The 25,956-nt window shown below is 41.5% G+C and overlaps 1 protein-coding gene across 4 annotated transcripts in view; it reads left to right on the top strand.

Moving 5' to 3' along the window:
- The window catches only part of LDLRAD3 (low density lipoprotein receptor class A domain containing 3), a 107,127-nt gene that overhangs the window by 27,955 nt on the left and 53,216 nt on the right, over positions 1–25,956 (top strand). For all 4 annotated transcript variants that reach the window (XM_040068694.2, XM_040068692.2, XM_040068691.2 and 1 more), the window contains exons 2-3: positions 7,455–7,601; positions 25,465–25,590. In XM_040068694.2, the coding sequence (XP_039924628.1) occupies positions 7,455–7,601; positions 25,465–25,590 (273 nt within the window). The remainder of the gene's footprint in view (positions 1–7,454; positions 7,602–25,464; positions 25,591–25,956) is intronic.

Genomic DNA, 25,956 nt, shown 5'->3' with positions numbered 1-25,956 from the left:
ATCGTTTAGAAGATTATATTTAATTAAGGTGCTTGCATGGCTAAGTGCTGAAATGCAGCCACCTACTATAGGGAATGTGCCAGTTGCTTCGACTAACGCTGTAAGATACGTAGAAGAAGATACTCTGTTCTATGCATATTGTGTTATTTATGGTGGGGGCCGTGATGGATTAATTGATCTCCAGTTTGACAAAGGCAGGTTTTGCAGTGAGGAATTAATGGGTTGTCTTGGTTTTGAAAAGACAGGTGTCTGCTATGGAGAGGCAGGCCTCTCTAGGAAATGAGGAATTTGAATCCTTCCCTCCGTGTTATTATAATTTGGAAGATTAAAAGAAAAAACTTTTCAGTCAGAGCTATGGGGAAAAGGAATAACAGTCCTTTACTAGTAACTATAACAGGACAGACAAAAAACAACAGCAATTATAACAATAGTAGAACAGAACCAAGAACCCTGAGGGCAAACGGTGGAAGCTCCGGCGCTGATGGCTGGAAGCCGGGCGCGGTGGACTGTCCTCCGCAGGCAGGGGGTGTCCTCGGCAGGCAGAGGTGGCAGTGCCGGAGAAGCCGCAGCGGCTGGACCCGGGCTCACCTAAAATCCAGCAGGACAGCGAAGAAACTCCGAATTCCTGGATACTCCAACAGATGGTAGAATTCCCAGGACCAGACTCCTTCGTTAACCGTGGACTCCAGCAGCCAGCAGCCCCTGATCTCTGCTCCCCGGAAGACCAAAGACACCCGACCCCCACCCTCAGCTCTCTCTCCCGGGGCTTTTTTTTCCCTCCCCCAAACTAAGTGATCAGCTTCTTTTTGTCCAGGTTAAGTACTCAGCATTTAGTCTCCTAGCAACTTGGGGGGGAAAAATTCTACAGGAGACTTAACCCTCAACATGGGTGAATGATGGGCATTGGATAGTAGTCAGTGTTCCTTGCTGCAGTAGTTTTTCTGTCTAACCTAAAAGAAGCTGTCCATTTTAGTGCTCTGAGGGGGTTGGTTTTCCCATTGTCTTTGACTTGCCTCAGTAATATTTAGCAGTTAATTTGAAGTTACTGTAGGAGTTTTTGATCTTTTGGCTAGGACTGATCCATTTTAAATCTTGAAAATGCCAGATACTAAATAGACCGCATCTCCTGGATCACGGTTGGAAAACTGAAGGAGGGGAAGTCGAACCTGATCAATGAGCAGTTCCTTGAGCAATCACTAATTACCTGCTGCTTCAGTGAAGCAACATTTTTGAGCACTTGTATTGCAGTGGGACTGTCAATCTGCCTTTACAAATAACCCTCATAACTTCTAATATATCATAAGCACTGTAATCATCAGGCAGTTTAAGTGAGGATAGGGGAGGATAAGGATTAAAACTGTTCAAGGGGATTTAAGTTGTCAGATAATTAGTGACAGGTGTCCTTTACTTGTGGCAGGTGGCTTAGGTGTTGTCAGAGGTTTCACTGCAGAGCAAGAGAGCGCTTGTCTTATTCTTTGCTTCCCAAAGCCAGCCTGGAATGTACACTGGTATGCTTTTCTTCTCTTCTGGCAAGAACCTTTGCAGCAGTGCATAGGAAAGCAGATCAAACTGAAGACTGGCATTTTTGCTGATTTACATGATAACCCTTATGAACACTGAGCTGCAAACAAATTTTTGGGTAATACCAAAGGTGTTTATTTGAGAGATGGAAGGTAAACTTCGCCCTCAGTGATGTATTTTCCTTACCTTTTTGGTGCTGTTAAAGAGCAATCTTTTTATACCCTATGTGCCTGAATTCAGAATAGGCACTTTCCTCTTCAAAATTAGCGCCTTGTTTTCATTTTAACAAGGGCTGAAGATGTAATAAAGAGATTGAGCAAGTTTGTCCCACAGTCTCTCTGGGTGACTGCGTGAATCCTGACTTTCTCCAATAAGCACAAATTGTCTCTGCCTTCTGTTTCAGTGCAGTGAGCATTAATTCAAGTCTGCCTTAATGCCACTGGTGTTACCTTGCTGACAACATGCTTCTAGTGCTAGTGAAGTTTGTACATGCACACAATAAACTGAAGTTTATAGGCAAAGCACTTTTTTCGTGCTCAGCTTTTGAATTCTCCTCTGAGTGCATCACCTGCATTAGTAGATCTCTGTAAAGTAGACATGGAGTGAGTCACATGCTTCATGTCAACATAAAGAAGTATGAAGAGAAACATCTGTCCTGAAGGGCTAAATTCACAGGAGCAACTGGGCCTGGATGTAAGCATTTGGAAGTAGTTTTTTGTTCTCTGAGGAATCAAATCTTGTAATAGCCTGTCAGTCACTTGACAGTGCTTATTTGCAGACTTTTAAGATGACAAAGGAAGATCAGAAAATGTTTGTTCAAGTCTGCTAATACTGCTGGCATTTCTTTAGTTGTGATGTGTTTTGCTGCTGATCAAATATTGGCAGTTATTGAAGGTATGTCTTTTGGATGCCATCTTGCTGCAAATTCCAGTTACTGACTTGCTGTAGTCTCTCTCCATTTGTTTTCATAACATGTTGCAGATTTCAGTAGAGTTAAAACAGATTTCTGATGTGCTTAAATCAAACCTGGTGTGTATTTACACCTGGTAAGGGTTTAAACAGAAATTAAAAATGTGTATGGAGTATAATGTCTGCATGGTGTGACAGGAAAGTGTCATCAGTAACCCTTCAGCCTCACAGCTACATACCAGCCTGATCAAAATAATTCTCTTCACATATGAAAAGCTTTAAGCAGCAATCCACTGAAAGTATCCTGTGAAGATCCCATGATTCCCACAAAAGACATGCCAAAGGTTTGACATGAAGAGTTCATGCTTCATCCTTGGTGATGGATCCTTTTTGCCATGAGACTGATGTTACTGGCATTGTTCATGACAGCCATGAACACATAAGTATATTTCCTCCTCAAAACCTCCTTGGCCAGGCTGATTGCCTGCCCTTGCTGATTATACTTTCTGATACAGAGCTGTGTGATCAGTAATGATCTGTTCTGTAATGTCCACAATTCTCTGGAGTGCTTTCAGATAAAGGTGGTTTTGTGAAGGATATCCTTGACTTGCTTTCTTAATACAGTGTGAAGTGCTTGCTCTGTATGACTTATCCTTTCATTTATTTTTCCCTGATTCTTTTTTGGGGAATATTAAATATTTAGATACCAACATTTTTGGAAGTGGCTGCTAAAACAGATTGATTTTACTTATTCAGTCCCCTTCGGAGTGAAACACAAGTCCATTTTTTTATATTCAGCCCAGATGGTATGCTGCTTAAAGTGAGCAATGTGTTGCAGTGAAAATGGACTACTTTCCCCTTCTTTCCTTCCTCTTTTACTTAACTGAACACATCCATGTAGCTCCTGTTTGGGTTGAATTCAAAATTAATCAGAGGCAGCAGGGTAAATATGTCAACTATTGGAATGCCAGCTCTGCCAGATTGAAGGAGTTTCTGCCCCTGCCAAGAGGCAGTGCATCAAGTTGGCTGCATAAAACCTGACATCTTTATGGACCTTGTTGGAGAAATGGACATGATGATGTGTTTTGGTCCTTTCCATGTCTGTTCTGAGCGTGTCTGTGACACTGCTCCTTGTGCATGCGCAGTCCTGCATTGGGCTGTGTGCTGAGTGGGCAGGAAGATCGCATTCTGAGGGCTGGGAGCTGAGGACCACACTGAGGATTTCTTTGAGGGGGTTTTTAAAATCCATTAGGGGAGACTTGTAAAGTGTGAGGGAAGCAGAAAGAGTAATAACATTTAAAACTGTTCCACGTGTACCATTGTTCTGACAGTTTTTTATCCACCAGTGGATTTTTTGGGCATGGAGTGATGCACGAAACAAGTTTCTAGATGCATTGGCTGTGATTCTCAGATTGCTGTGTGTAACATGCAGCTCTCCTAGGAGCTGATGAAGGTTGTGTTTAAGAGAAGGATTGATTGCTTTGAAACTGGATTGAGTCAGAGTTCCCATGTTTCCATTCTGCAGCAAAGCTTGGGTAGGACTGTCTGCAAGTATCTTGATCTGCCACTATCTTCTGTTTGGTGAAAGGGTCAGTAATACATCCTTGCTTTAAAAGAATATTTAGGATAAGGTTATTATAGGACAAAGGAAATCCTGTAAACAACTTACTGGGCAACAAAATTTGATACCTGTTCCTGGAATGTTGCTTCAATCTAATAGGGTAGAAATATGGCATTTGTTTAAAGGAGTTATTAAAAGGAACAGGGACTTGATAATGCTTTTTTAGGAAAGTTGGGTTTTTTTCATGCTTTTTGAAACTCTAAAAATTTCTAAAATTAGTTGGCTTGGTCTAAATTTTTTCATTAAAGGAGTGTGGCAATTACTGCTGAAACTTTTCAGCAAGATAACAGCAATAGATCTGACAGGAGTTGACCTTAGGTTATTCTGCACAGGAGGTGTTAGAGTGCTTGAGATGCATCCAGTTATGATTTCTCATCTGGATCTCCAGGATGCTTCGTGGGGCAAAGGCAGTTCTGTAGCTGGAGCAGGTCTGCTGTTGGTTCTTAGCTAGCAACTTGCCCAAGTGAAGAAGTCTCACTTAAATATAGACTGTAGGACTTTTCATTTTAAATAGGTGCTGCTTCCATGTGGGAGGGGAGCAGGTTGGATGAGAGATATATGAGATTAGTTAAGAAGGTAGTGCAGAGCGATGGAGAGAGATGCCATGAGACTGACACCTTTTTGATGTTGCTGCCTAAATGTCCTGCCTTAGTTGCTTAGGTTCTGAGAGAGCAAAAGCCTTGTTAATTTCTAGTTCTCTTGAAGCCTCAATAAGCTCTGTTTTATATCTGAGATTTATTCTTAGCCAAGACATTTCAGTTTTGTGATATCTGAGAACTTTAAATTCTAATGCTGACCTGAAACTGCTTTTGGGGAGGACTGTGGAGAAGTTAGATTCTGCTGTTGAAGGTCTTACATGCCTTATAACTAGCTTGACTACATTGACTGAAGCAAAGAATACTGAGATATCTCCTATCTTGGCATCCTGTTGGATTTTCTCCAGTTGCAGGCAGAAGTGGTGTTCATGCACAGGGGGTGGTTTGCTACTGGGAGGTTGTGTAAATGCTGACAGCTTCACCCTGCAGCTATTTGAGTGTGGTGATTTTCACTTGGTCATTACTTAGCAGGTACATGTCAGTGATACAAGACTGAGCTGAGTGCGTTCAGTTACTGTCCTAAGAGGAAAGAAACGCCGTAAACAACAACAAAGCCGTCGCTGGTTGAACACAGAAGTGCAGAACTCAGTTACCAGTGATGCTGTGAGGTTGCACTAGCCTGGGGGTGCTGATTGACAGCACAGTATCTGTTCAGTGTTTCATGGCAGGAGTAGCCAAGGATGAACTGTTGCCATTGCTGATTATTTAAAATCAGGCATTCAAGCATGAGACAAAGTTGGGTGTAGCCTTACCCCAGGAGCTGCTGGGAGCAGTGTGGGCCCTGCCTGACTGGACTGGAGCTGAGCCTGTTCCAGTGTGCTGTAGGCTGTAACAGTGTGAAGAGCAAACCTGCTGTTTCTCCATGGGAAGAACGGTGATCCAGGGAATGAAACTGAGGTTTGAATTACACTGCTAAAAGATGTCTAATTGCCAGCTGCATGCCTGGGCATGCTTTTTGGTGGCTGTTACTCTCTTTTCTTTAAGGTGCCACGTACAGCAGGAGAGTTACAGGTGGCTCTGGAGACCATATTTCCACCTTCTTTTTCTGAACTACATTGTTTTTTAACAGCTCAGGGCAAATTTCCATTAAGGCATCTGCTGTGGTGGCAGATTCTTGAAACATCCCCAGGAAAGTCAGTCATTTGTAAGAAATAACATTTGAAAGGAAATACATTGTTTGAGACAGACATAGGCTTGAAGAGACTACCTCTGTGAAGCATTCCTCTCTTGTCATTTGAAATAGTGATACGAAACTTAGCAGTTTTGCCTGTGTCATGGATGCAGCATTTTGATACATTGTGAGGGAGGAAGGGAACAAGCTACATTTGGCTGATTCAGAAGTTTCTGCAAAGCCTCGTGCACTAATCATGCTATAAAACTTATTATTTTGGTAGATGTGTTCTCTGTACAAAGATGCCTGTACAGAGAAGATTACTCCCTGAGACTTCAGGAAAGATCTAGGAAAAAGGTCTTACCTGAAACTTCTTGTGCTGGCAGATCTGCTCTGTGCCCTGTGCAGCACTGAAGAATGGAGCACTCTCCATGTTGTGTTCCTAATAGTTTTCCTTGCTCTTGGTGTTCGTGCCTTCCTGGGAGAGGGAGGAGTTGAACTCCAAGAGCAACAGGAAGCAAGATGGCATACGGATGGGCAGTGGAGGGAACCAGCTACAGCTCTGCCATACCCCCAGAGTTTCAAAAATAATGTGCTTATCCTCAAAATAGGTAAATGATGGGTAAATGGTTAAGCTTTGTGTCAGCTTAGTTTGTTCTTCCTGGTTCTGAACGATGAAGGTATGCAGGTTGGCAGGGGGAACGTGCTTTTGTGACACCTCCATCCTTACCTGGGAAGGTTTTTGCCTAATCAAGTGCATGTTGCTTAGGACTAGTCTGGAATATGACAGGAAGACAAGGGGAAGGATATTATTTTTCTCACTCTCTGCCTTGTCTTGCAGCTTCCTCCTAGCTCTGTGACAGGTCATGCCATTTTGATGCTTATTAAAGCCATTGAGTGTCATTATCCTTCCTTCACTGAAGTTCGTGCTTCTGTGATATCTGCGTTCCAAAAGACGATGCACAAAGTGAGAAAAATTAGATTAAAATGGCTGACTAGCACTGTGTCTAACCTTGAAGGCAAAGCACTAGATTTCTTTCTTTCACTGTTCTCTTGATCTCCGGTATCCTGCTACTGTGTTCCCTCCACGTGGCAGACTCATTGTGCCAGCTGTCTTATTAGCCTGTGCACAGATGTGTGCCAGGAGACTGTATTGACACCAAGAGGCTCAATTCTAACTTTGATCAGCAGCGCTATGTTTAAAACTTAATTGAAAGCCTAGTATGGATTAGTCAGTGTGTTACCTTGTGCATAGCCCTTGGCTAACAACAACAAAGTATTCTGCAAGCTAAGTACTGATCTGACAAAAGCAAGGGAGGATAGAGCTGAGTTCATGCAGCCTCATCCGTTTCACTTCTGTGTAGACTGACCCTGTGAAGAAGAGAGATTTTTTTTTTAAACAAACATTGCTTTGACCTGAGTATACATAGAGGCTGCATGTGTGTTCTTGAAAGAAAATAGCAAGAGGAAATCTGCAAAACAGTGTGTGAGAATGGAGAAAGATAAAATGAGAATTTAAGAAAAAGTGCTACCAAGTACCATGCTCAGGATACTGATAGGATAATGACAAAATAACCAGGGACATGGTCCCTTTGTTTCATCTTCATTCAGCCACTGATAAACAGCTTTCTTAGTGACAGCTTTTGCTGCCTTTGTTAATTCCTCAGTTAACTTACTTCTCTTTCATTTGCCGCAGACAGCCAACTGTTGCCTGGGAATAACTTCACGAATGAATGCAACATTCCTGGAAACTTCATGTGCAGTAATGGGCGCTGTATCCCAGGGGCCTGGCAGTGTGATGGGCTGCCCGACTGCTTTGATGACAGCGATGAGAAGGAATGCCGTAAGTGACCATTTCTGTGACCTTATCGTGCTTTTTATGACAGGGCTTGGCTAACTACTGCTACTGCTGTGTTCTGTGTTGAGAAAAGGAACAAAGCTGCTGTCTCTTTCCTCGTTTAGATCTTGTTTGAAAAAAACACGCAGGCTTTAATGTTTCAGGTCTTTAATGTTTCAGGTCTTTAATGTTCTTCAATGTCCAGTTTTAATGCAGCATGTGGGGAAGTACCTGAAAAGATAGATAAATTCTGATGGACTTATGATTCTTCCATGATGCTCTGTGATTTTTAGGGATCCTGCATGTACTCCTTCAGCACACTGGTGTAGTGCTGTAAGTTGACTTTCACTACCATCAAACATAGTTCCTTCCATTTCAGAATTGTTGACTGTATCCTGTGATTTTTGTTCTCTCTGATCAAAATACAATTCTTAACTCTACGAACTTTAACAACAGCTTTCTAAGAAATAGGCTAAATTGATTTGCTAATGGTGTTTTTAAGTTTTAATCCTCCTAAAGAACTTCTGGTTCTAGAGAGCTTAAAATGTCTGATCTGGTTTTCAACTGTGATTTCATCTTTTCTTAGCATTTACGAAAATTTAGTTAATGTTACTCAGTCATAACATGAAACTTTCTAGCCTACATGTGTTAACCAGACAGCAAAATTATGCTGTAGCAAAATGCTGTGATTTGAAATCCAGTTGAGAGTGAAAAAAAAAATCAAATTTCATGTGATTCTAGAGCAAGTGAGAAATTTCTGAGATGTTATTTGTTTTCATGTTGCAAATGAGGTTTCTCTATGTGTGTACTTTACAGAGGTTTTCATTACACTTAAACTGAATTTATAAGAAGCTTACCTTTCCCAGGACATTTCCAAGACAGCATTAGCTTTGCTGATAGAGCAGAAGGAAAAAAAAAACCAGCTTCTTTCAAATACCTGACTAGAAATACATGTGTTGTTAAATGCTCTTATTTTTTAAACTTGATTCCTCTTCTTTAACCCCAGTAATCCATCCCTTTTAAATAATGGGCCTTTAATAACTGTGCTGTGTAAATAACAGTATATAGCTTTGCTTTAAGCTAGTGAGCTTTACTCACTTTCTAAAGAATTAAAACTACCTGTATGAAGTATCTAATGCTTTGCAGTCGTTATAAGGCATCAGGCTTGTATTGCAACATTGAAGACAGGTTAATTTAATTTTTTTCACACTTAAATGTCAATATTAAAGGTTTGGCCTGTTACAAGGATTGATCAGTGTCATGCATATCTGTTTAAACCCTAGCAGAAATTATATCAGTGGGAGCTTTGGCAAGAATAAAAATATCTAAAGTTCAACCTGTACCTTTCAGTGAGGTGTTCCTGATGACAACAGCTGTGTGACTCAGGTTCCTCATTAGCTGGCTCCTGAATACACTGCTGGCATGACTTTTGGTGTGCTGCTTTTTCTTTTTAAAACAAGCTGAATGACAGTACTTCTTTGTATTTGTAGGATACACAACAGGAGTTTCTGTGTCTCTAAGAATGTTGTCATTGTCTGCCTTGCATAAATTTTGTTTCATTTGATCCAATTAGATGCTGTTTATGAAGATTTTCTTAATGAAGGCTGAACTGGGTATTTACTCAGGAATCAGTAAAAAGAAAATATGTTTTGTGACTCTCTGTTCAAAATTTTTCTTACCAAAATCAGTTGGGTCTGGTGAATTACAGACAGTAATAAACATAGTAACTGACAATAAAATATAAATAGCTGTAAAATGGCAGTTCATAAAAGCTGTTCTTGTCACCACAGACTCAAATAAACTTCAGTGATGTAGGCTATGCTGCAGCTATGAATTTTAAGTTGCTGCAGAACTGTCCTTCCTGGGTTTTTTTCAAATAGTTTTATCTGGCTTGATTGGCTGACAGTTTCCTGGATGAACATCCTTTTGATCCTACACAAATTGATGGAGATAATTAGACTGTTCTTTCCTCTTGCCATACATCTATCTGCTATTGGATCACCCTCACAAATGTTGAATTAGCGTATAAAGACTTGCAGGGAGAACAATCGATGTGAATCCTATGCTGGCCTGCTGATAACAGGTTAGATAAGCCAAAACAGAATGGAGATAGTGCTCATTTGAATCTCCACATTTGTAGTATTTTCAACCAGTCTTATACATTATAAAGTAATCAGAAGTTGGTTGGGCTTATGCAGGTGTTAGATTTGTTCCTATCTCAGAGATAAGGCATTGAAAAGCAGCCCTGTACGTGTAAAATTTTATTTTTTTAATCATTTTAGTCTATGATTTGTTAGTTTCCTTCCATCGGAACAGGGCTCTTCTTCCTAAAACTTACCTTGCAGTGAAATTAGAGTTGTTTTCTGCTGTGATTTTGCTTTGCGGTAGCTGAGCTGTTGATGGTGAGCACAAAGCCACAGGAGTTGCATTAGCAGCATGAGATGGCTGAGTTACCAGTGTGTTACCACTCACAGCTGTACTTTAAGCTGCTTTGTCTGTGATTCCTCATCAAGTAACTATTTCACATTGAAAAGTGCTAACCTTGCTTAAAAATGTCTGTGTGTGAGTAGGAGCTTGGTTGCAGTGTTCATTTGTTGTGAAGATGAGTATGCTGTGTTGTGGCATGACCATGAGGAAGTAGTCATCACACGTGTGGTTTTGTGGAAAATCTTTCTCTCCTGATTTGTCTTACGGCTGAACATGGATGTCCAACAATATTTTATCAATTCCATTGCCGTAACATCTCTTCCTGTCTGTTCCCCTTTAAACAGAAAACTTCAAACTCCGACTCTGGTTCTCATTTTTTGTGGCCAGCAAGTGGAAAAGCAATGGTCTGGGTGTGAGGAGAAAATAAGATGCAAAACAGAATTACATGCGCATTGTCCATTTGTGTCTTATCTCTTCCCTCTCTTCTTTTTGTCGCTTTTCTGTCTCCTCTTTTGCAGGACCATTTCTGTTAACCATGTTACTTTCCTTCATCTCCCACACTTGCCAGAACCCACGTACCATCTGCCATCTTCCGGGCTTCCACCGTGCCCTTACCTGTCACCTTAACACATCCCATGCCTGCTGTCTTTGTGCTGTTTAGTGAACAGAAAACTTCATGTGATGACTGAAAAATATTACCTGGTTTTATCTGGGGAGAAGAGTTGAGGAAAAGCATGGAAAGGAGGGAATAAGCTGACACAGTGACTTCTCATTGTTGTACATAAGAACTACTTGAAGAATAGCCTTGCTTTGTTTTTTCCTCCAAGCAACTAATTGAGCTTGAGAAAGATTAATTTACCATATCAATGTGAAAGTTTTGTAAGTGCTTCCAGTTCTCTGTAGTTTGAGTAAACTGCTATCGTCATTGTATCTCCCAGTGGAGAACTGTTTTGTAGTTTATCCCTGTCTTCTGGTTCTCATAGGTTGGATTGCTCCTCAGCCTGTGTAGTCCAGTATCTGTCACGTACATTTCTTTGAAGTGTTGCTATTACTACTGCTTTTCAGCTGTGTGGATGGTCTGTAAAGGAAGCTGAGGCTCTTAACAAATGCAGAATCTTTACCAACAGGACTTTCCTGTGAACCTTGGAAGGATCGATTGCATAGATCCTAAATCCTCCTCTGATTGCATACCAGGCATTACAGATACTTGGGGTTAGTGCTTGCCGTGTTCAGGTTGGGAGCTGCATGCTGTCAGCACTCAGTTCTTTCTGTTACCAGATATGGAGGATACAAAATTTTCCAAAATAGAGAGCCTGAATGGAAGGAGCCTGCAAATGTGTGCTTGCATGTTTCGAAATATTTTGAGGTAAATAGATTATCTCTGGTGCTGACTTTTGTACCTACCTGCTGACCTATTCCTTTGGAGCCAAGACCTGTGTCTCGCTCTTGGAAGGATTCTCATCTTGAGATTTAAGAGTGCACTAATATTCTTAGTTAAGCTCATAATTTACTCTGTCATCTCAGTTTCCTCTTTCCTTTGCTCTTTGTACATCTTTGTATTAGATTATTACAGAGAGAACACTGTGAACACAGAATGGCTTTTGTCACTAATGAGCAGCAGCTAGTGGGGAGATGGCATGTGCTGCCTTTGTCAGCTAACGAGCAGCAGATGGTAGGGATTCAGAGCATGGCACATCATCCACGCTAAGTGCCTGGCATGACAGCAGCCAGAATTAGAGGCATACCAAATACCCAGGAGTCTAGATTTTCCTTTGTTGCTCTTCTGAGAGATGCCAAATTTGTATGCTCAGCTATGAGCAAATAGTGGCACGCAGCGAATCAGTGACTATCTGTGTTAATCCAAGGGCTAAGGAGTGTAGGCTGTGGGCTAGAAAAAACTGTGTGCAAGGATAGCCTTGGGGCAGCGTGTTCTCACGTTCAAAACCTCTGTCTCACTTGTTTCTGTTTCCGGTTGGCACTGTTGCTCATTCAACACAAACATAAAGGTGAAGCAGGTTTCTGAGTCAATGCTTAAAGCTGTGGCTGGGCCATATAGATGTCTGAACAATGGGGCATCATCCGTGCTTGTAAGGATGTGCTGCCAACACACTCCTGGGCTGGCTGGAAAGAGCTGGTCTGTAGGAACATCCGGAACTGTGGCAATAAAAAGCTCATTTCATCACCAGCAATCCATCGTCATCAAACCTTGCTCTGATCGTCCTTCAGACAGAGCAAGTCTCCTCCATGGGGGTGAATGTCTTTATTAAATGAAGTGCTGCATGAAAATGGTCCATTGTAATTAGGATTCCCCAGACAGGTATTGGAGCCACCTGCCAAGCAGGCTTCCATTAAAGGTCGGTTTTGTCTCTTTGCCTGAGACACATGTGCTTGCAGGGAGCCCAGTGCAATCAGAACTGAAGGTTATGTAAAACCTGCAGTCCTGGGTTGCACTCAGCATGGTGTGGTGAGCCAAGCTTTTCTGCGTTCTCACAGCAGCAGGCTAACTCTCGTGGTCCTGAACACTGTGACTTGTATTTGGGCAGTCTGAGAAATCAGTTTAATCTAAGTGTCCAGTAGATCTAGTAAGAACATTTCTCTATTTATGTCAGGCAATTAAAGCCCTTGGCACCCCTGCTGAAGCTAGGGTCCTGGTGACAAACACCATAGGAACTCCTACACCTGGTAGGCTGCATGCCATAGTGGAAGGATGAGGATGTGAAGTGGGAATGTGTTCTGGTTACCCATGCTTCTGTTGCTGGTTTTGCAAGAATTTTTAATTCTTTGTCAGGTAAGTAGAATACCATTTGAGATAGTCCTGTAATTACTTGTTCATTGCTGGTATGTTAGCATAATAATCTTTGATTTTATCTTCTCATGTGTATCTCTTAACTGTGTTCTTGTTTTTACCCGGTAGAATTGGAACTTTGTGTTTATGTATAATAAACATGACCTATTTGTCACATTCTATTCTGTGCCTATCTTTTCTGTGTTGAGTATGTTTGCATGTGCATTTAATCTGTTTAAATGCAGACAGGGTTTTGTATAAATGCTTTATAGTCTCAGAAGATTTTGTGGGTCTGGTGTCATCAGGGGTGTGGAGTGCTGGGGTGGGAGATGTGGCGCAAGTAGTCCTGCATCATTCAAAGTGTTTGTATCTGCACATTTGCTGTAAATCTTTGTTGTCTCTGCACTGGTGTGGAATTAATACGGATTAGCAGTATACTGTAATTTGAAAGTGCTGCCCACAGTAACCATTTTTAAGTTTTCCCAAGGTTTGCTGTTCCTTATTTTCCTTGATTTTTTCCATCTCCGCTGTGAAGCTTTTTTACCAGACCAGTGTTTACTGCTCCCTCTGGTGTTCACTTGCGACAGGTGTCGGAGCTCCCTGCGCTGAGGAGCGCCGAGGCCGCGGGTTCCTGAGATACACACGGCCGTGGAGGAGAGAGAAAGTCTTTTCACAGGAATGCCAGATGAAACCCACGCTCTGCAATTAGTAGCCCGGGTTTCCTAGATCATGTGAGCAATATTTTCCTGTGCTCCAAACCCTTTCATTTGGGAAACTGAAACTCTTGGAGAACAAAGGCAGATTAGCTAGGTTTTCTTCAGGTGAATTTTGACTGACTTAATTACATTCAGTTTCTACAAAAGAGGTAGTTCTTCCCACTGAAACCAAAGTCATGTCTGAGGAAGTTGGTCTGTCATTGGAGAAGCTCTTGAGTGCAAGAACTCCTACGATTGCTGGCACAGGCTGCAGTGGGAGGGAGGTGGATTGAGTGGGGACTGCGACAGCTTCAAAGCCATGTCATATGCCTGGAAGCCTCAAATGAGGACTGTCAGACTGCCTTGTCCTGCCCTCTTTGATGTAGGGTATATTTCAGGAGGCAGCCTTTAGATTTGTTGCCTTTTTTTTTTTTTTTTTTTTTAGAAAAGTAAATCATGGAGTTTGCACTCCGTTAAGAGCACACTTTGAGTCTGCTCTACAGGAAGCTCACAGGTTGATAAACTGTGGCACATTATGTGTGCATGCTTTTCCCTTTGTAAGTCCTAAAATTATAATAGAGGCAAAGGCAAAATTTAGTACTAAATGGTCATTACTAACAACTCAAATCATTCTGGTAACAATCTGAATTTAGATGTGTGTCTTCACCTTGTGTTAAGATTTGCTGTGAGAGCAGTCAAAAGCATGACTTCAACACGGCTAAAAATAAGTAACCAGCTTTAGTAGCCACTTTAAAAGACAGAGAAAAAAGTCTCGTAGAGACAGTGAGTTCTGCAGTCTTTATAATGTATTTAATAAGTGCTTATTATGATAGTACAGTTATTACAACTGAAGACATTTTGCTTGGATTTAACCACTCAGCAGGGTCAGTCTAATGAATGGCTTTCATGTACAGGAACAAAGGGCACAAAGTAACTCTGGCTCCTATCCTTTTAAATACTCGGCTTTCAGATCAACAAGCAGAGCTCAGTGCACTGAAGAATTAGATGTGGTGTTTTGTTAAAAAGAAATATCTGCCCCATTCAGAAGGAGTTGTCTAAACCAGTTGAGATACAGAAATACAGCAGTGGGCCAGGACTTGGGCAGGACTAATCCTACTCATCAGTAAAAATTACTGACATTGAATTAATATTCAGTAGCCCCAGAAAATTATTCTTAAAGCATCAGTTAAAGCCAGATATAGACTAATAGTAATTCTACAAAAGATGAGGGGGAAGGTGATATTTTGAAGAGAATGCATTCAGATTCCTGGGATTAAGATCTAACATTGCACACCTGCAACAAGTTTTCGGACTGCTCCATCATGTATAAAGGTGAAGGTGTCTCAGCTGCTGCAGTCTGTAGCTGCTAGCCAGGTGCAGTTTTTAGCTCTGAGAAGTTACCATTGCTGATTAGTTGTATTCTGTGTTGCTAGTGAACAGCTTATAGGCAGCGTGAGCTAAATAGCTGTGGTCTTGTATCAAAGCTCACTACATTTTGGAGAAGATAAGTATTCATTAGTTGCTTATTTGCAAGTAAGTGGTTTAGTGACCTGGCACTTAAAAAAACTTAAGTAAACCCCAAAAATGCTAAAAGGGGAACTCCAGCATCAAAATTACTTTTTCACGTCTGAGAATTTTGTTACAACCTCATGATTGTAACAATTCAAAAGTATTAGAGCTGAACTTGTAGTCTTTAGTTCTGCTACTTTGGGAAGTGTGGAGTGGCTGTGATAAGGTTCAAAGTTCTTGCCAGAGGGTTGGGTGGCTGTGAACTTTGGTCATTGTCTGTGTGTAGTTCTGGAGGTGATGACAAGCCTCTGTTGCAAATGGATGTGTCCCAAGACAGATGAATGGTTGATACAAACAGAGGAGCTAGCTGTCAGATACTGATGGATTTGAAGTGCTCTGTCATCCCCTATGAGCATGAAGGAGGGTGATACAGACACAACGAAAAAGATAAATAATAAATACTTTAATATAAAAGCAGTATGTTAAAATAGTTACAGGAGATTGAATACTCTATAGCTCTGAGGAGTGCTGACATCTATGTGGAAGGTGGGAGTGTGAGGCTTGTGGCATTTTTTTTGTGTGTGATCTGGGAGTTTGACTTTCCTTGTAAACGGGACTAACAGTCTTACTTTGTGGTGCCCTGCTTTACACTGCATCTCCATCTAGTACATTTTAAATGCTTACCAAAGAAACAAGAGGAGTCACAGATTGTCAGTATCACAGAGTGATTGGAATTGGAAGAGGTTTCTGAAGATCATAGTCAAACCCCCCTGCTAAAGCAGGTTCACCTGGAGCCAATTGCACAGGATCATGTTCAAGTGGCTTTTTGCTATCTCCAGAGGTGGAGACTCTAAAACTTCTGAGCAGCACTAGCTCTGGACAGAGTACTCCCAACACAGCATCACCAGGGCAAGGTAGAGGGGCATTGACTTTTAACCAATCCTCAGGTACCTCTCCTGTTGCCATGATCTCTCAGAGATAATAGAGAATTGCTTAGCAGTAGCATCTCTCAACACATGTTGGTGCATCCCATTGGGGCCCATGGATTTGTGGGTGTTAAGTTTGCCTGATCTCTAATCTGTCCTTCCTCAGCCGAGGGAAAGTTGATTTTTATCCATACTTTCTTTCTTGCCTCCATGGTTTAGGATTCCCAAGGGCTGGTCTTAATAAAGACTGAAGCAAAGAAGGCATTTGGTATGTCAGCCTTCTCTGAATTCTTTTTCACCAGGCACCCACCTCATCTTAAAATGGGTGGGCCCAAATTTTCCCAAAAGGTCTTCCTTTTGCTACTGATGTACTTGAAGAAGCCCTTCTTGGTGTCCTTGACATCCATTGCCAGTTAATTCTAAATAGACCTTAGCTTTTCTTACTGCTTCCCCTGTCTAGTCTGATAGTGTTCCTGTATTCCTCCCAAGTGGCTTGTCCCTTTTTCCACATTTCATCGTATTTCTTTTTGTTTGAGATTTGCCAGAAGCTCCTTGCTTATTCATGTAGGTCTTCTGCCCTCTTTGCTTGATTTCTTACTTGTAGGGATGCACCTTCCCGCTTTGGTGCATCCCTATGAATAAGAAATCAAACAATCTAGAGGTTGGAGGAAGCGCTACTTGAGTATTAACCAACTCTCTTGGACCCTCCTACCTTCTAGGGCCATAACTCATGGGATTCTCCTCCAGATTCCTCCGGCCTTGAGGATGCTGTAATTCCAGTTACTGCCCAGCTTCCTCCACTCAGGATCTTGAATTCCATCCTCTCATGGCCACTGCAGTCAAGGCTGCCCCCAGCCAGTCCTTCCTTGTTTCTCAGTACGAGTCCAGCAGAACACCTCTCCTTGATGGTTCCTTCACCACCTGTGTCAAAATGTTACCATCAGTGCTCTGCCGGAACCTCCTGGGCTCCTGTGTGCCCACATGAGTTGTTTTTCCAGCAGAGATCAGGGTGGTGGAAGTTCCCCATGAGCACCAGAGCCTGTGGCTGTGAGGCTGCTTCAGCTGACTGGAGAATTCCTCACTGTCTTCCTGTTCCTGACAGGGTGTCCTGTAGCAAACACCCACTGCAGTGTCACCCACATTGTCCCTGAATTCTTACTCATAAGCTCTTGTCTTGTTCTTCACCCGGCCCAAGGCAGAGCTCAGTACATCCCAGCTGTTCTCTCGCATAAAGAGCAGTTCCACCACCTCACGTTGCTGGCCTGTCTTTCCTAAAAAATGTAGATAGCCATCCACGACAGCATTCCAGTCATGTGAGCTATGCCGCCACGTCTCTGTAACTGCAGTGAGAATGTGCGCACAGATCTGTAATTCTGCCTGGTTTTCCCCTGTGCTGTGTGTGTTGGTGTACAGGCATTTCAGAGTGGTAATTGTTCCTGTAGATTTCCCTGAGGGAAGGGATGCAGAAGGATCCACCAAAGCCATAGACACCCTTGAGGTGGTTTTCCTTCTGGATCTCATCTTGGTAGTCAGATAAGGAACATTTGTTGTCATTCTGGTTGGCTTGGCTTATTCCTCAGCTGAATGTGATGTAGTGAGCATTGTCACTTTGGACCTCACACCCTGAGTCCTTCAGTTTAAAGCATGCACACTGAGTTGGCCAGTCTTTGCCAAAGATTTTCTTGCCTCTTCTAGACAGGTGGATCCCTTACAGGACTATAAATAGGGATTATTTTTTATATAGACAACTTTTGTGGTGAGTGTGTTAATATATGGAAGGAGAAAATCTAACAGCAGGGCCTGAATTTAGGAAGAGAGAAGCATTCTACCAGAATTAGGATCCTGGAAGGATCATGGCAATGAAAAGCTGCCATCAAAGTAGATTTTGTGTATTAATGTTAATGGAATAAACATTGTCATGTGCTAGAATTCCAGACTGTCAGGTGGTGTGCAAACAACAGTCATAGAAAACTGTGAAAAACACTCTTTAGTTGTCTCATTCTTACTTATAACCCAGGATTAATTTATGTAAAAATCTAATGAAATTAACACCTTTTTCTAGATAACTAGAATATATAGCAGAAAGCTAGGAATTTCTCAATAAAGGTATTGTCTGTATTGTAGTAGTTGCACAGATACACATGGAAGACCTCTGGACTTCTAGTCACGTCTCAAAATCACTGAGTGCTTTTAAGTCTCCTGTGTTTCTTGCTGCTTCCTGTCATCTCCTGGTTGACCTGGAATATTTCTTACAGGTGAGTAAAAAACATCAAAATTCTTACACAAAGCTGGATATTAAACAATGCATGAAATGAGCATCAGTATTAATTGGGAAGATGCTGTAAGGCAGCTGCTGATCTTTTTGCCACTTGCTCAGCTGGCTCTCAAACTTGGAATATCGTACTGGAATTAGCTCTTGTTTTTACTCATGATTAAGCAACCAAAACTTAGTAGTTATAATAAGATTTGTAATTAAGTGACCATGGTGACTGTTTAATTTGAAGCTCAATTACACATGAGTGAGGGCAAGTGCAATAGTTGCTTATGTTTTATAACTTTTTATGCAGGGAGATCAAGAGGGTCTGTGGTGCTAATTATTTAATCCTCTTAATGGGTGTCAGTAAATTGCCCAGTTGGAGAGCTTGGAATTGGACAGGTTCAACAGTTGGATGGAATCAGTGGCACAACTGAAAGAAAAAAGAACCAAGTAGGTAGTGTCCCAGAATGGAGTGAGGGGTTGTAGCCCATCAGACACACAGATGTTCCTGAGGAGCGCTGCTACTGAATTGCCTTAAGGGTGGTGTTCTGTCCTGCCTGTTTGCATCCTGAGTAACTTAACAACTCTGAAATTGTGCTTACTTTGTCCTTTAGTATGATGTTATTGTTCGTGTTGTTTTGTGAGTAGTAACTAATAAACTCTTCTCTTAGTGAGAAACTGCATTACTGAATGTCTGAAAACCAGTGTTTTTGTCTGTGCTCTCCTCTGACATCTCTACTTTGTGATGATTTTGAAGGACTAAGACATAGACTCCTAGACCATGAAAGATTACTTTAGGGCCTTACTGTCTGGCAAGAATTAAAGGCCACTGACTCATAGTAATTCAGCTTTGAAGTGCTTTCTTTTTTCACCCTTTTAGGAGGAAGCCATTTACTCTTCATGGCAGCAGACTCCATGAAGAGTAAATGACTTCCTTCTAAAAGGGCTTTTTTTTGCTTTAGCATTGTCCTTTCTCTCTTACTGCTAACTATAGTGTAAATATTACTCACGTAAGTGGTTGATAGTTTACTATATTGGAGGCAACCTCTGATGCTTCCTACCGGGCTAATTTCACTACTTTAAAAACCATAAAATTGCTTCCTTTAAAATAAAACACATTTTAGGCTCTTTTTCTCTGTGTTTGCATTAGCAGTTTAACAATAGCAACTCGCTCACCTGTCTTGTTAAGCAGGGAGCATTCATCTAAAGAATCTGGTTTTACAGTGCTGTCTGTTGTGGCTGTGGCATCCCTTACTTGAATTAACAGCAGAGAGGAGTTTAAGGTAGTTCACTATCAAAGTCAGGAAAATACTGATGGCTTTGCAGTAGTGCAGCATCTACGCACAGTGGCTTGTCTGGAGAGTTGCTCTTCTCACATGCAAGTAATCAAGTTTTGATTAGCTGAATAAATCATTAGCTGCTGTTGAGATGTGGATCTGTGAAGCAGCATAAAGTTACTTTGCTTGATTGCTGCTTGGAGAGGTTCTAAGGCAATAACTTAGTTCAAAGATGCTCAAGTGGTGTGCAGTTTACTTCCATCAGTACGTTGTGACAAAGTGTCAGCTCTTGTGTCTGCTACATCCTGTTTGCTCACTTCAGATTAGGAAATAGTTGAGAAACAGAAATGTTTGTAAAGTTAAAAGAAGGAAATAGGCTTGTCTACAGGCCACATCATGTAGGGTGCTCGCTGTGTGCTCTCTTTGAATGTTGCATGCAGTAATTAGTGCCCAGTTCACTATAACTAGCTGTATAATGCCTGAGGTGCAGATAAGCTGGCTCAACAGTTACAGTCATAGAATCACAGAATGGTTTGGGTTGGAATGGATCTTCAAGGTCATCTAGTTCCAGTCCTCCTGCCATGTGCTGGGATACCTTTCACTAGACCAGATTGGTCAGAACCCCATCCAGTGTGGCCTCGAACATGTCCAGGGATGAGGAATCTGCAACTTCTCTGAGCAGCCTGTTCAAGTGCCTCATCTCCCTCACAGTAAGAAATTTATTCCAGTCTAAATCTACTACTTCCTTTCAGCTCAGGTCCTATCACCACATACCCTTGTAAATAGTCACTCTCCAGCTTTCTTGTAGATCCCCTTTGAAGTGTCACAGTAAGATCACCCCAGAGCCTTCTCTTTGTTAGAGTGAACAACCCTAACTCTCTCAGCCTGGTCTCATAGGAGAGGTGCTCCAGCACTGTGATCCATTCTCTGGACTCTCTCTAACAGATCAATGTCCCTCCTGTGTTGGGAACCCCAGAGCTGGATGCCGCACTCCAGGGGTTTCACAAGGACAGAGTAAAGAGGCAGAACGCCCTCCATTACCCTGCTGGCCACATTGCTTTGGATGCAGCCCAGGATGCATTTGACTTTCTGGGCCGCAGGTGTACATTGCTGGGTCATGTCCAGTCTCATCCACCAGAATCCCCAAGCCCTCTTGGCAGGGCTGCTCTCAGTCCATTCACCCTCCAGCCCTGGAACACCAGCGTTTTCCTTGACCCAGGTGCAGCACCTTGCACTTGGTCTTGTTAAACTTATAGTTATACTCTTAATTATGGAATGTATTTGATGTATTGCTGCTCCCTGTATGAGAAGAAAAATCACCTGCCCATTGCACATCAGTTGTAGCCTTCTATTCAAGTTCCAAGTCATTGTAGCCATGAGTATCAAAATTGTTTTTATTTAAGGGTGTTATCTATATACAGCATAAGGCTTTACACAGTATATGCCAAATCTGATTTCTTTTCCTCTGCTAGTGTGCATCTCTGCAGAGAAATAATAAAATGGATTACACTTTTTTTGAAAATAGTGCAGTTTCACACTTGGGATCCTAAAGATAGCTGAATGTTTTTTCTGTTACTGCTGTAGAGATGTGCCTGCAAACTGTCACATCCTCAGTGGAGTGTACTACTGGTCCTGGTGGGAAGTTAGTATTTTTTTTAGAGCTTTGAAAGAGGAGGGTGGGAGGATTGGGTTCTGTGTAGCATAAGGAGCAACTTCACGCACTCGCACATACAACTGCCAAAATAGTTTTTTTGAACTTAAGCAAAGCAACCTGGAGAGAACATTTGGCAAACTTGTACTGTGGCCAGCAGCTCTCAGCCACCATCTTCAGCATTTGCTTCATGTTTGAACTTTATGAGATGAAAAGAATATTTTAGTGAAGAGCAATTTCTTCCTATGGGTAATGGAGTCACAGGAGGCTCCTCAAGTTCATGGTAGTTCACTGACGCCTCTTTTTAAATACCACGGCAGTTCCCTTTTGTGTAATGTAAATACAGATTCACATTAATCTTCCAGTCCTCGGTCGCTTCTGCCATGAGTAGGTAACAAGTGAAGGGTGGAAATGGAGTGAATTGATCCTTTCTGCCATAGGCTCACAAAGTTGTTGAATGGCAGTTTTTTGGGGTGTTTTTTGTACTTGCTATGTTGAATCCAGACAGGATCTGTATTTGAGTAGCCTTTCTTTAGCCACAGTTTTGTAAGTTGCTCTGTGGTTTCTTGCTGTATTTCACCCCTTCTTGTCCAGTGTGTGGTCTCTCAGTTTCTTCCTTTCTGGAAACATGGGTTCACGGGGATTGTTCCTTCCCTTCCCTTTCCTTTAGCTGGTTGTAATACCTTAGCTAAATAAGGTCAAAGAATCCACATGTGCCTGTGTCCTTTTTCACTTCTCTTCTGTAATTTCCTGATATCCCTGTAATTCTTGATTACCCTGAGCCTGTTTCAACCAAGTGTAGCAGAGAAGAATATAGATTGCAAAGACAATGCAGTCCTTGAAAGCTTATTGAGGCTGAAATCACTGAAATAGCCAAATAGATGGCTGCTGTTAGATAAACATAAAGCTTCTCACGTACAGATCTGCCTGAAAACTTGGAACCTGTGCAGTAGAAGACACAATGATGAGCAAAGAAGAAGAAAACTCTTTTTGTAACTGTCATGTAATGGGAGTTGGAATTGCAGAGGAATGTTGGGATAGTGCAGCACATTACTTGAACGTGCTGTAGGCTGTCATGATCCTGGTATATATATCTGTTATGTGTTAGGGTGCTAAAGACCGGAAGAGAACTATAGCTCTTCATATTTAGGGTATTTCCAGAGATCCTGCAGAATGGGAAGGTAGCTTTCTGCTTTGGAAGAAATGATTGTCCTTTCCATAGGAACTTTATGAGCAGTGACCAAAAACCACTTGCTTGAAAACCTTGGGAAAACTATGCCAGGGGGACAAGAAGGACGCCAAATTGAAAATAAAGCTGAAATTCCTCAGTGGAGTTCTCCAGAGTCAGGGAGGGGACGTGACTTGGACTAAGCCTTTACTGATTTCTCATTTTTCATGCATTTATATACAGCATATGAAAAATGCATTTTGTGTCTGGAATTGGAACTTAGAAAACTAAGTTCTGTTTGGGAGCAAGACTTGCGACTAGTAAGCAACTGAGTGACTAGTGAATCACCTTGGTGGTTGAAATGCTCTTTTATATTCCTAGGGTCTCTAATGTAAGTATAAGTTTGAATTTGGATTGATTTGGAAAACATGTCTGTTGCAAATATAGAGAATTGCATTTGGGTTTTGGTTTTTTTTCCTTCCCTCCAGTGAAAAAAAATAAAATCAGTGGACTATAGAAAAGGGAAACTTAGAGATAATTCGAAGGTATTTAGTTCCTTGTTTGTTTTTGGTCTGTGGTTTTTTATGAACAATTATTCTAAAACAGAATTTTCTTGTTCTCTGGTTTCTGTCTCTGGAGGAGGAGAAGACAGAAAAATGTCTGGGGATAAAATGCTTAATTAAATATTATATAATATCTAAGTAATATTTACATTAGATAATTGTCCTAGTTTCTCCCTCTTTTTTGGTAAGATATTTGTATGCTTTATACAGAATAGAAAGTTCATCTTCCAGAAACTTGACTTCGTTCCTGGTCATTCCAGCATGGTTTTCTTCCAGATGTGGCCAAACATGAAATATTACTTGTGGCTATACTGTGGTAGCTTGAGGGAATGTCCCAGATGTGCTTTGTACCCTTCGGGGCCAGAGCAGCCGAGGATGTTGTGACCTGTGCCTGTCACATGTGAAATGGGGCTCTTGCAGCGCTCACCGCCGCTTCTGTCTGCATGTTTACTCTGCTTAGGAGCGTGCAGCCACGTCACCTTTCCATTCAGAGGGCCAGAAGCTCTGGTTTTGACGACTCAAAGTCTGAAATCTGTCAGGAAGAATAGGCTACAAGAGTAAGAGAATGGTCCATGCTAGAAATGTTAGAAGTAAATAATTTTGAAGCCTTAATTTGTCAGGAGTTTCAGGGAGGACAAAGAGTGTCATTGAGTATGATTTGCTGGAAAGTTGGTAGCCTCTGAATTCAGACCCCAAGGGACTAAAGTAAACCTGCTTGGAGAAATGGGATCCAGTAAATGTTAACAGAGGCAAAAGCACAGATGCTTCCCCCTGTTCTTATTTATTCTCCTTCTTGAAACTCTTGGAACTTCTTCCTTTTGTCCCCTCCGGAACAGTGCTGGCTCAAAATACATCTTAAAAATAAGTTATCTGGAAGCTCTTGGGGAATGTTCACTGTATGGTTTCAGAAAGATGTTAGCTTTTGAAGACAGGAAAACAACAAAAGCACAACATATGAAACATTGGGCACCTCTTCACATATGTGTGCTATTATCACTCTTCCAGCAGCATCTTGGCTTGTTAGTGCATTAATATAGGCTGCTTGCTTTGATGACACTGAATCTGTTGCTGAGGTTGTTTTGCTGCCTTTGTTTAAAGACTTGGGAGTATGATGGTGCCTCACACCTCGTGGTTACTGAATTATTTAGCTGAGATCAGTCTGTCTCAGAACTCTTAACACAAAGCTGTTCTTTGAAGTTGAAGAATTGCAGGGGCTCAAATGTCTCTGCTGATGGTTTTCTATTGCCAGAGGTGTGAAACACAGTGGCTACCTCAGGGTAGTTTATCATCTTTTTCTGCAAAGTAATGCCTCACTTTCTTTTCCCCAAGTGGACCCTGGATACTCTTCAGAAAAATTGGTAGTTGAATATACAAAATTTAGTGATACATCTTATTTTATACTTCTTAATTCTAATTGAAAAGTACTGATAAAATGAAGAAAAATATGTGAGATAAACTGCAAGAATTTGATTTTGGAGGGCACTAAAGCAAGTGAGAATTACTGTAGCTGTGGTCCAAAACAATTTATATGCACTCTGTTGAGTGATGGAAGAAGGCTTTGCTACAGCTGTACTTAGTAGGTAATCCTGGAAGAAAGGATTCCTTCCAAATTAATCTATTTATCCCTCTTAGATATACCTTTTTTGTTGTTGTTTTGTTTTGTCTGTACACTGATAGTCCCTGACCTTGGCCTGGCTTTGTAAAACTGTGCAGGTTGGTGTATTGATGTGCCATAGGGCCACATTAAAAAACTTGCCTCTTGCTGTGATACCCAATCTGTCATATTTCAAAACCTGTGAGTTGTAAGCACACCTTAGATTTGGTATATTTGGTGTAGGAGTAGAAAACATTTGCTTGAAAGGCCAGCAAGCTGTGAACCTGGCTTCTTTCCTGGTGTTCTCCCATCAGTGGCATTTCCACATTGCACCATACATGCCTTCCTGCAGTTACCAGCATACTCCTCTTGCAGAGACTGTCTTTGCTTTAGAGTGGACTGTCTGAAGTATTCAGTGTATTGTGGTGTGGTCCATCAAGTCATGAGATCATTTGAAAGAGCAAAAATGTAACCATTTGTCTTGTAAAATTGCCTTTTTTGTTGGGAGTTTTTTTATTCTAGATTGGTGATACCTCAGGATTTGACTGGTGCTTGCCTTGAGCATCATGTTGGAACCATCTGCATTACTGTGGATGAGGGCAGTATTCTCTTACTATGAAGAGTTGCTGTGCAGTAAAGTAAAAAATGTGTAGTACTTGATATCATAATGAAATTCTATATTCATGTGTTAAACACATTTTGATGCTATTGTTAGTATTTAATGTTTTATGAATAGCTGTGCTGTGCAGCAGGAGATACAGTGGTCCTTTTGCACTCAGTTTTATATAAATCAGGTTGAACCAACGCAGTGTTATTAGAGTTTGCAGCCTGAAAAATATTTTAATGAGGGTCTCTTGTGTTTCTTAGTCTCACAAAGACACTAATTTGCTTGGAAGGCACCTAACATCAGTGCCAACAGAGCTGCATAAAGCGCCCTTAACTCTACTGCTACAACAGGATTGCTAACCATTGTAAAGTGTTTCCCTCACCTCTGCTCACTTCTGTCTCTTCTCACAGCAAAAGCCAAATCCAAATGCGGTGCCACGTTCTTCCCCTGTGCCAGCGGGATCCACTGCATCATTGGCCGCTTCCGATGCAACGGCTTCGAGGACTGTCCCGATGGCAGCGATGAGGAGAACTGCAGTAAGTGGGAGCCTGCTAGCAAGTGAGGGCACTGCTGCTTTTTTCAACTCATTGATGCTGCTTCGGAAGGAAACTTTCAGTACCCTTCAGTTTCTGAGTCAAATATTCTCCCTTCATTTATGACCCAGATGATCCTTGGCTTTTCACTTCATGAAAATGAGTCTGCCTTTTTTTTTTTTTTTTAAGGTCAATCTCAGTCTTGCTTTGTATATAATGCCCATATGCTACTTCAAGCCCCTGAAATGAGTTTTAAACTGCATGTTTGCTTTGAACATGTTCTCTGTACTCAAATGTAACGCAAATTGGACAAATATTAAATATCATTTGAATAGTTCCATTTTTATTTGCCTGTTTCCTGTCACTGAA

This window comes from Hirundo rustica, chromosome 6, assembly GCF_015227805.2.
Source record: "Hirundo rustica isolate bHirRus1 chromosome 6, bHirRus1.pri.v3, whole genome shotgun sequence".
In the NCBI taxonomy this organism is placed as follows: domain Eukaryota; kingdom Metazoa; phylum Chordata; class Aves; order Passeriformes; family Hirundinidae; genus Hirundo; species Hirundo rustica.
Note: the sequence above shows the minus strand (reverse complement) of the source record. Positions and strands in the feature narration are given on the sequence as shown.